The sequence below is a fragment of the Cebus imitator genome, unplaced genomic scaffold, assembly GCF_001604975.1.
Source record: "Cebus imitator isolate Cc_AM_T3 unplaced genomic scaffold, Cebus_imitator-1.0 Scaffold558, whole genome shotgun sequence".
Lineage (NCBI taxonomy): Eukaryota > Metazoa > Chordata > Mammalia > Primates > Cebidae > Cebus > Cebus imitator.
The window spans coordinates 822,054-833,184 of NW_016107873.1; the positions used below are offsets into that span (position 1 = coordinate 822,054).

Below are 11,131 nucleotides of genomic sequence, written 5' to 3' on the forward strand. Positions count from 1 at the left end.
AAAAAAAAAAAAAAAAAAAAAAACAAAAAAACACCCATGCTCATTTATCTTTAATATATTTCCATGTTAATTTCTCTTTAATAATATTTTAAAATATCTAAGAATTGAGTACACCAAATAGTATTTCTTTATTCACTAAACAAATGTTCATTAAGGGTCTATTATCTGTCAATTCTTCAGGATACTGAGAATAGGGCACTTAACCACAGGACGAAATCCCTGCTCCTTAACCTTATAAAGTTTATTTTTTGGAGATTATATATGAATGTATTTTAATTGCTTGATTATTGTATGTCTTAACACATACATACATATCAGATGGTGATAAATGTTACAGCAGAGGGGAAAAAGGTACAGGGGAATAACAATGAGATTGGAGCAGAAGCAGGTTCTAAACGGGGTGGTTAGAGAAGGCTTATCTGAGCAGAGAAAGCAAACACATACACAGTAGAAACGATCAGTAAAACTAAAAGCTGGTTTTTAAAAGACTAACAAAATTTATAAACTTATGATAAGACTAATCAATTAGAAAAAAAGAATGGCTTGAGTCACCAACATCAAGAGTGAAAGAGGAAGCATTACCATAGATCCTACATGTTACAAAGAAAGGACTATATTTTGAAGTTTAGGCCAATGCACCTAAAAATTTAGTAAAAATGGGTAAATTTCTAGAGAAAAAAATTTACTGAAACTGACAAATAGATTTGAATAGTTCCATATCTGTTAAAGAAATTAATCTGTAATTACAAATCTACCCATGAAGACAAATTTCAGATAAAATTTTCCAAATATTTAATTATACCAATGTTATAAAAACTGTTTCAGACAGGAGACTAAGAGAGAACAATTTGAAATTTGTTTTATGAAGTTAGCATATACTTGAAACTAAAATTAGATAAAAATGTAATATCATGGCCATTCTCTACTAAATAAAGATTAAAAACTACAAATAAAAAAAAAATCCAGTGATACAAAAGGGATTCTAAATCATGATCCAACTGGATATACTCCAGAAATGGAAGGTTAACTGAACCTTCCATAACATTTAACATTTCCTACCTGAAGTGAGAAGTAAGACAAAAATATATTTGTCCCTACTCTCTTTAACACTTTAGACCCTACTCAATATAAGGCAAAAAAAAAAAAAAATTATTAAAAGTTGAAAATAAGAAATGTAACTTGCTCTTCACAAATAGTGTGATTGTATATCTCAAAATTCCAAAAGCTATTAGAAAGAAAAAGTAAACTTAACTAAATTTCTAAAGACAATGTCAATACAGAAAAACACCTTTGTATTTCTTCATTCTAACACCAGTATACCAAGGAAATATTCCTTAAACAAGAAGCAAATAGGACCACTCAATAAAAGGTTGATAAATCAGACTTCATTAAAATAAACTCAAAAGACAGCATAAAAAACTTCTGGTTCTTCAAAGATACCATTTAGAAAGTTTTAAAAGTTAAGCTGCAGACTGAGGGAAATATATGTAGTTAAATAGTAGGCATTTTCAGTAGAAGGGCGTAGGAGGGAACTTTCTGGGTTGACAAGAATGTTCTGTATCTTATTTTGAATCGTGGCTACAAAATTGACCAAATTTGTCAAAACATCACACTGAACACTTATGATCTGTTCATTTTACTGTATGTAAATTATATCAACAGTTTAAAAAGAAAAGTTAAGTGGTTAAGGAAAGGGAAGACAGAATTACGGACCCAGAAACTAGGTCAGAGGAAATTCCTGAGAATGCAGCAAAGAGAGACAAAAAAGTTACAAAACTGAAAAATGGTTAAGAGACGGAAAAGCCATAGTGGGAAGACATAACATGTTTAAACATAGTTCCAAAAGTGGGGAGAGAACAGATGCAGTAAAGGCAATCTCAAAACAGAATGGTTGAAAATTTTCCAAAATTGGTGAAAGGCATCAATTCATAGATTAAAAAAAATTTTTTTCAATGGCTTTTTTGCATAACAGCCATCATGTTTGGTTACATGATTAAGTTCTTTAGTGGCGATTTGTGAGATTTTGGTGCACCCATCACCCAAGTAGTGTACACTGTACCCAAAATGTAGTCTTTTATTCCTCACCCCCTTACACCCCTTCTCCTGGGTCCCCAAGGTCCATTATATCATTCTTATACCTTCGCATCCTCATAGCTTAGCTCCCACTTATGAGTGAGAACATACGACGTTTGCTTTTCCATTCCTCAGTTACTTCATTTAGAATAATGGTCTCCAATTCCATTCAGGTTGCTGCAAATGCCATTATTTCATTCCTTTTTATCCAATTCATAGATTTTTTTAAGTCCAACAAATATCAACAGGATAAAAAAAAAAGCCTACCTAAAAAGACATCACAATAGAACAGAATACTAGGGACAAAAATGTGGAAGGAGGGCCATTTCAGATGATAATTAAACAAGTCTTCAGAGGAGCTGATATCTGATCAGAGGCCTGGATTTGAGAATTACAGGGCAAGGGAATAGCAAAGAGAATAAACAAAGAGACCTGTGTGACCTGAGTGGAATAAATTGGGGGAAAATAATAATAGTTTAGTTTTAGTTTAGTAAGAGTTGAGGTCACTGACAGAGCCAGGGTCAGAGTACTTCAGGAAGTATTCAATGCCATGGTAAAGGCTTTTCCCTAATTTTTCTTAAACGTGCTGAGATGAAGTCAATAAAGCTTTTTAAGCAAGAGAGTAACATTATTTAGTATATTAAAAAGATTACTCTGGTACTATGTGGAGAAAGGGTAGAAGAGGTAAGAAGAGATGGTGGACGAATGTTAGGCTGGTGACAAAGCCCAAGCTAGAGATGATGTTTACTTAGACTGCATGCTGCCAGTGAAGGTTCAGGGAAGTAGATGTATTTGAGACAGCTATCAGAATAGTAGCTAACATTTACTGAGAACTTACTATATGCTGCCCATTGCATTTTACATGTATGAACTCTTTCAATACTATTAACCACCCTATGAGGTTGATAATCTTATTTTTGTTGTGCAGGTAATGACACAAACAGGTGTGGACAATGGCCCCAGATCACAGAGGTAGTTTGACTCTACCATCTCCTTTTAAGAGACAGAACTCTCAACAACAGACTGTGTACATGAGAGGTGGGAGAATGTGGGTGGGGAAAACAAAGCAGCAAGTGTAACTCTTGGATTTGAGGGTTATATAAATGGGCAGATGGTGATGCCATTTATTGAGCTTTAATATATGCAGAAAGGTCAGGTTAACAGGAGAAGAAGTAAGTTTAGTTTTAAACAGTTTGAACTTTAGTTGCCTTTAAAGATCTATATGGAGACGTCAAGCAAGCAGGAGTTTAAAACTGTTGTCAGAACTGGAAATGTCCGCTTGGGAGTCAGCATGTAGAAAACAGTTGTTAACAGGGGCAAGAGGAAACGGGAGATGACAGAGGAACAAATCTAGAGAGCTAATGTAAAACATGAAAACTATAATTAATAATATTTTATTAGGGATTTTTACTAAATGAATATATTTTAACTGCTCCTGTCACATACACAAAAAATAAGATAACTATGTAAGACAACAGCTTTGTTAATTTGTTTATCTATAGTAACTGTTCTACTATCTTTAGGTCTCTCACATCATGTTGTGTCACATCTTAAATGCATACAATATGATTTAAAATAAAAAATAAATCATGGGTATGGCTAAGTTTGTCGAAGGAGCGATTACAAAGTGAAAACATAAGATGGTGCTGCATTAAGTGAGCCCTAAGAAACTGTGTGGAGTTTGGGTAGAGGAGGAAAGGTTGGTAAAGCAGACTGTGAAAGAGTAACTAAAAAGGAAAATGTGGTATCATGGAAGCCAAAGGAAATGACTGTTTCAAGTGGAGAAGATTCAACTATGTTGTAAGTTGCTGAGAGATCAAGGTATCTTATTTTTTTCCTCAGGCCAGTTTTCAAGCTTAAGAAGGTAGAATGTACTACAGTTTGAACAACTTTAAATGAAAACTTTTAATAAATGACTTATAAGAATAAAAAACAAAATAAACATTAAAGACATTTTTCTGACTCACTTAACTCAAATATTTAAGATTGATATCTGAACACTTCTAATCATTAAGGAATTTTCAAGTTTTTAGTGCAGAAAGTATAACAATTTAGCACTATATTTTCTTTATATTATTTGTGTGTGTGTGTGTGTGTGTGTGTATATATATATATATATATATATATATATATATACACACACATGCATATATATAGTAAAATTATTCTTACCTATATAAAAAAAGGTCTTTGGCAAGTCGCTTAGGTCCAATTATTTTGAAGATAATTTCATATGTTTCAAGTGCCTTCCGATGAACTCCACCTGGTAATGCTGGATGTAGACACTGAGCTAGGCGTTTGCCTATGGTCAGCTTTTTGGGTACTACCTGGTACTTTGCATTATTTTGTAAAACCTTAAAGAAAGCATTTTAACATAGTTGAGAAAAACAAAATATTGCATTCATTTTACTTCCATTTTCTAGCATAATATCATTTAAAATGATCATTGTAGATCTTTGTATTCTGTCAGTTACATTTGCCTATATATATCATATTTAAAATTAAAATTGAGGAAATGTTAAAAACTATTAATTTGTTTAAAAAATAAACCTGTTAACAGAATAACATTTTTAATGAAAAATAATATTTTCCAAAACAATTTATGGAGCAGGGAGGCATTTTAGATTTTTTTTTTTGGTAAATTTGTAATATTTGATGCAAGAGAAGATAGCTACATGAATCAGCCTTCAATGTATTTTTGCTACTTTGTTTGAAGTAAAGTCTGGCCTCACCATAGATATTTACAATACTTGGAAAAAGTACAACCATTGTCCTGACATATCAAATTATAGCAAGTAATTCTAATGCTTATAAGAAAACCTATACGAGATTATAATTGCCCATTTATTTTTACAAACTTATTTTTCTAATTGGACAAAACAACTTTTTGTTTTATTCATTCAACCATAACTTTCCTTAGAAATAATGGTCTGGGCCAAATTTCTGTAGAGAGATCCTATCTTACCAACCACTCAAAGGGGATTAGTTAAGTAAAGATCTTATAATAAATGTAATTCTTTAGTTTGAACCTAGAAGTAGTATTATAATTAAGTATTGATAGAATGTCATAAAGTGAAGACTGAGAATGAATACAGACTGTGTTAAAACTGGAATTTAGAAGAAATATACAAAGTCTTATTTTACAGAAGAAATTGAGGTTGAAATATTAGGTTGGTGTAAAATTAGTTTTTTTTTCCCCAAAATAAATGAAATGACTATCAAAAGCAGTATAATAGAAGAGTCCGCACTAGATCTCCTGGTTCATTAAACTTATACTAAAACATGTTTAGACTATATTCAAAACATACACACACCCACATGTATATATATACACATATGTAATACCTGCCTTCTTCCATTACAATTTTGGCTAAGTTTCATTAATAACTTGGGTATTCTACTTTTAAGTTATCTAGATACCATGAAATCTATTTTCATGACTATTGATTAATCTAAAAAAATGAATTATGTACCTAATTAGGCAAATTAATTTCCATCATTTAATGACTTGTCTTTAATACCAGTTCCCAGGTATATCTTCAGAAACAGACTCTTCAGAACTCTTTAGAAAAAGAAATAACCTAACTACTTTTAAGCAAACTTGTACTTTTAAATGCAAGTTCTTGTGGATGTTGTAAAGAAATAAAGAATTATTCAAACCTCAAATGATAATTGTCAGAAGTTCTAACATGTTAAAGAGAAGCTTCTGTATCGAATTTTAAGATCAATCCTCGGCATATTGAAAACGTAAACTTTTCTTTTTAGGGTATCAAAGTGATTATCTGTCATATCAGGTTGAAAACTAGTGTCCTGGTGTGGTATTGTGAGTGAGAGTGTGTGTGTAGGTTTTCATCCATGTTTCCTGGCTCACAACTCCCACAGACATTGTTATAATATTGGGGAACTTTTGGGCCTCAGAAGCAGGCCTCAAAAAAACAACTTCTCTCTTTTTCCTGCCCTCTTCTCATCTCCTTTTTCTCCCTAAGGCAGGAATCTTCCCCTACTTTTCTATCTTGGAGCTGGCCATAATGAAATTCTCTGGAGTACCTGGTCTCATTGCAGGTCAAAAGACTCCCATTTCAGAAAGGGTCCTGCCCCATACCCAGAAGGAAGGAATGCGGCGCAGAGAGGCCATTTCTACACGGCTGTCCATGCTTCAATCATGCCAATCCAATGAAGTCTCAAAAGGCTCAAAATACGTTTCTAGGCCAGCTGAACATGTGAAGGATCCTGGAGGGTGGCACTCCTGGGGACGGCATGAAAGTTCTACATCCCTTCACCCATACCTCACCCTATGCACCTCTTTACTTATACCCTTTGTAATGTCCTTTATAATAAACCAGTAAATGTGTTTCCCTAAGTTCTGTGAGCCGCTCTAGCAAATAAAACCTAAAGAAAGGATTGTGGAAATCTGATTTATAGCCAGTTGGTCAGAAGCACAGGTAAAACAACCTGGGGCTTGTAATTGGCATCAAAAGAGAAAGGCAGTCTTATGGGGCTCAGCCCTCAACCTTGTGGGATCTGATACTATCTCCAGTAGATAGTACCCAAATTGAACTGGGGCACATTAAGCTGGTGTCCATGGTAGAACTGATTGCTTGCTTGCTGATAAAGGGGAAATAACCACTTATTTTAGGGTCATAGAAGTCTTCTGCATTGACTGTAGTGGTGCGAGAGGAGAGGAAAAGCTATTTGTATTTTTTTTCCCCATACACATTTTGTATGTATTTTGAGAAAAATTTCTTTCCTTATTTGTATGTCAAGCTATTTGATAGCCTGGGTGTGGTGGCTAATACCTGTAATTCCAGCACTTGGGAAGCCAAGGTGGAAGGATCACTTGAGGCCAAGAGTTCAAGACCAGCCTGGCCAACATAGCAAGACCCTGTCTCTAAAAAAATAAAAATACTAATAAGCCAGGCATGGTGGCATGCCTGCAGTCCCACCTACTCAGAAGGCTGAGGTGGGAGGATTCCTTGAGACCATGAGGCTGCAATGAGCTATGATGATGCCACTGGACTCCAGACTGGGTGAAAGAGTAAGACCTTGTCTAAAATAAAATAAAATAAGTTATTGAAAAACCACTCCTTTCCCATCTACCCCTTTAGTATTTAGAAACACTCCCATTCAGTAACAATTAAAAAAAAAACCCTTAACTATGGGTATGAGGTGAAAAAAACTGATGTTTACAAAAAAAAAAAAAAAAAAAAAAAAAAAAAACCAAAAAAAAAAAAAAAAGGTCAAAACAAAGAGCCGAAAGTTGATCAATGATGCCACCACAGTAACTGAATAAAAAACAGACGTGTCAAGAAGAATCAATCAAGAACAAACTGCAAGGCATAACCAACTGCTTGTATATAACTGCCTTTGTAAAAAGTACCAAATTATAACTACAGCTTGCCTAGATACAAAGTGTTTCCTTGCTGCTATATATCATTCGGAAAGGACACAGGAATTTTTGCTTTCCCTCTGTCGGTTTTCATTTTGCTGCCAGGAATTCCAGGATCATATCTAATGTTCAATTACAGAAATTTACTAGCCCTCATAGTTAGCATAGTTGCTTCCTTCCTTCTCGTTTTTATAGTTAATAATCGTAGTGGTAACTATATTTTTCAAGCACTGTTATTTCTTTCAATTAAAACTTCCAAAGCCTTAACAATATACTCGACTATATAGACATGCAACTCACAAAGAAAAACAGCACTACCAAGAGTAACCCAAAGTTCATTTATGTTTTTGCATTCTTACTTCAAGATTTAGAGAAATCTAACAAGTACAAACACAGATTTCTAATATTTACTCCTTTTATGAAATGGATAATACAGACATACCTTATTAAGTTTTCCAAGTGCTGATATCAAATCTGCCCATTCACTGGAGTATTCAAAATTCTTTAGTGCTTTGTCAATTGCAGCTACATAGTTTCTGTATTTGGAGTCACTCAATAACTCCAGCTCTTCTGTGTTCATCCTCCCACAATGTCCCACTAGAGACCAGTTCCAAACTCATGTAAAGTCATTACCTACAAAAGAGTTTGCAGGAGAAACCAAGGTTACAAAGTATTAAAATGGGTTCCTATGATCTTACTACAAAGGCAATGACTAACTTGAAAATGTTTCCTACTGTTAGCAGTGGTTGAAACTCTTTTCAGCTAGTGTGCAGGGTCATGGAAGTATTCAAAGACAGCCTGAAAGATAACTATTTATGTGTTCCTTCCTAGGAATTGGAAAAAATGACTGTGAAAATTTATTATGTAATAGCGTAGAAAATTTTCTTATACTTATTTCAATTTAGAAATCATGTTGTTTCCCTGTCATATTTATGTAAACATTTCTGATATATATGCTCCTTTACTTTGTTTTGATCCTAAAATATACTAAGTCTGGTTAGATTGGCAGAATCAGGAACATAGAAGGAAATTTTAAAAATGAATGATTTGGAGATCTAAATAATAAGTGAGCATCTAGTATGAAGGCCCATTAGCGGTTTGGAATTAGACTTTACTTTGAATAAAACAGACAAGAACATGTGGTGATTTAAAGCATGTCCATAGCTGGGTACAGTGGCTCACACCTGTAATCCCAACTACTTGGGAGGCTTGAGGATGGAATATGGCCTAAGGTCAAGGTTTTAAGACCAGCCTTGGCAACACAGTGAGAGCCTAAAAAATAAAAAATAAAAATATATTTTAAAAAATAATAAAAATTAACGAGGCTTGGTGGCACCTGCAGTCCCAGCTACCCAGGAAGGTGAAGCGGCAGGATGGCTTGAGCCCAGGAGTTCAAGGATACAATGAACTATGATTGCCCCACTGCACTCCAGCCTGGGTGACAGAGCAAGATTCTGTCTCTATTAAAGCAAAACAAAACAAATCCACAAATTCTTTGATATTTCTTTGAAAAAGTAGTGCCTAGTCCCCCAGCACCGTAGGGTCAACTTTGTGACTCATTTCTAACGAAAAGAATAGGATGGAAGAGACAATGTTTAATGGCCAACAGGGTCATAAAAGCACTTTAGTTTCCTTTACTCTCTTATCATTAGTTCTGGGGGAAGCTAGCTGCCATGTCATGAAGACACTTTCAAGGAGCCCTAAGGAGAAGGCAGGACCCGTGACAAGGAGCTGAAACTTTCTGCACAGCCATGTGAGCCACCTTAGATGTAGATCCTCCATCCTCAGCCAAGCCTTAATTTGACTGTGGTCCCAGCTGGCATCCTGACTGTAACTTCATGAGAGACCTGAAGCCAGAATTACATAGGCTAAGTCTCTCAAATTAATGACCCACAGAAGATTTTGTTACAGGCCACTGAGTTCAGGAGTAATTTGTTACAAGCAATAGATAATCTAGGATAAAAGGAAGAATTTAATCACGGTTCCACTTAAAAACCAATGTCGTTCCCCTTTAATTTTTTTGGTATCCTAAATGACTTCTTACTAATTTAGTACCTTTCTCTAGAGCTGGGTGCATGGATCTACAGGAAGATCTAAGAGTGGGCCTCAGGGGATGCTAACACAATTCAACCAAGGTAAGAATAGTCTTTTCAATAAGCAGTTTGGGATAAGTGAATATTCCATGTGCAAAAGAACAAAGTTGACTTCTTCACATCTACACAAAAGCTACTTTAAAATAGATCAGAGATCTAAATGTAACAGCTAGAACTATAAAACTCTCAGAAGAAAATATAGAATTAAATCTTCGTTACCTATGACTAGGCAAAGTCTTCTCAGAAATAAAACCAAAAGTCGGGTGCAATAGCTCACGTCTGTAATCTCACCACTAAGGGAGGCCGAGGTGGGCGGATCGCTTGAGGTCAGGAGTTCAAGAGCCTGGCCAACATGGTGAAACCTTGTCTCTACTGAAAATACAAAAATTAGCTAGGCGTGGCTCATGCCTGTAATCCTAGCTACTCGGGAGGCTGAGGCAGGACCATCACTTGAACTCAGGAGGCCGAGGCTACAGTGAGCAGAGATCGCACCACTGTACCCCAGGCTGGACAACAGAGTGAGACTCCATCTCAAAAAATAAATAAAATAAAACCAAAAACATAAGCAACAACAACAACAAATTAGATAAATTGGACTTCATCAAAGGTAAAACTTTTGTGTTGCAAAGGATAACATCAAGAAAGTGAAAAGACAACTGAGAGAATGGGAGAAAATATATCCCTATATATCTGATGAGACTCAAACTAGATAATAAATAACTCTTCTAAGCCAATAATAAAAGGACAAATAATTTAAAAACGGGCAACAGATGTGAATGGACATTTCTAAAAGGAAAATTTACAAATGGAAAGTACATAAAATGACACTCCACAAAATTAATCATCAGGAAAACAAAACCAAACCACAAAAATATTTCATGTCCAGTAGGATGGTTATAATAAAAAAGACGACAGTAAGTGTGGGTAAAGATATGTGGAAATTGGAACTCTCATACACAGCTGGAGGAACATAAATTGGTGTAGCTCTTTTGGAAAACAGTCTGGTAGTAGTTCTTCAAAGTTCAACACAGAATTACTATAAGCCAGAAATTCCACTCCTAGGTTTAGTGTAGACCCAAGAGAAATGAAAATATATGTCCACTCAAAACGTATGTGAATGCTCACAGAAGCATTATACATAACAGCCAAAAAGAAGAAATAACCCAAATATTCATCAACTCACACACAGATAACTAAAATACAGTGGAATATTATTTGGTCATAAAAATGAAGTAGTGATATAAACTATAACATGCATGAACCTTGAAAACATGCTAAGTGAAAGAAGCCACTGATATAAGACCATATGATTCCATTTGTAAGATATGTCAAGAATAGAAAAATCTACAGAGATAAAGTAAATTAGTGGTTGATGAGAGTCAGGGGAGAAGAGGATTTGGTGGAAAATGGAGAATGAACTCAAAACAAATATAGGGTTTCTTTTGGGGATGACAAAAATGTTTTAAAATTGATTGTAGCGATGATTTTACAACTCTGAATATACTGACACCATCATATTATACACACACACACACAAATATACATATACATATATATACATATATATATATATATATAT

The 11,131-nt window shown here is 34.7% G+C and overlaps 1 protein-coding gene across 1 annotated transcript in view; it reads right to left on the bottom strand.

Annotated features, from left to right (window-relative positions):
• Positions 1-11,131, bottom strand: part of DOP1A (DOP1 leucine zipper like protein A) — a 98,886-nt gene that overhangs the window by 69,415 nt on the left and 18,340 nt on the right. Inside the window, exons 2-3 of the mRNA XM_037733963.1 lie at positions 7,902-8,092; positions 4,246-4,427 (exon numbers count right to left, since the gene is read on the bottom strand). Coding sequence (XP_037589891.1) covers positions 4,246-4,427; positions 7,902-8,039 — 320 coding nt within the window. The 5' untranslated portion in view covers positions 8,040-8,092. The remainder of the gene's footprint in view (positions 1-4,245; positions 4,428-7,901; positions 8,093-11,131) is intronic.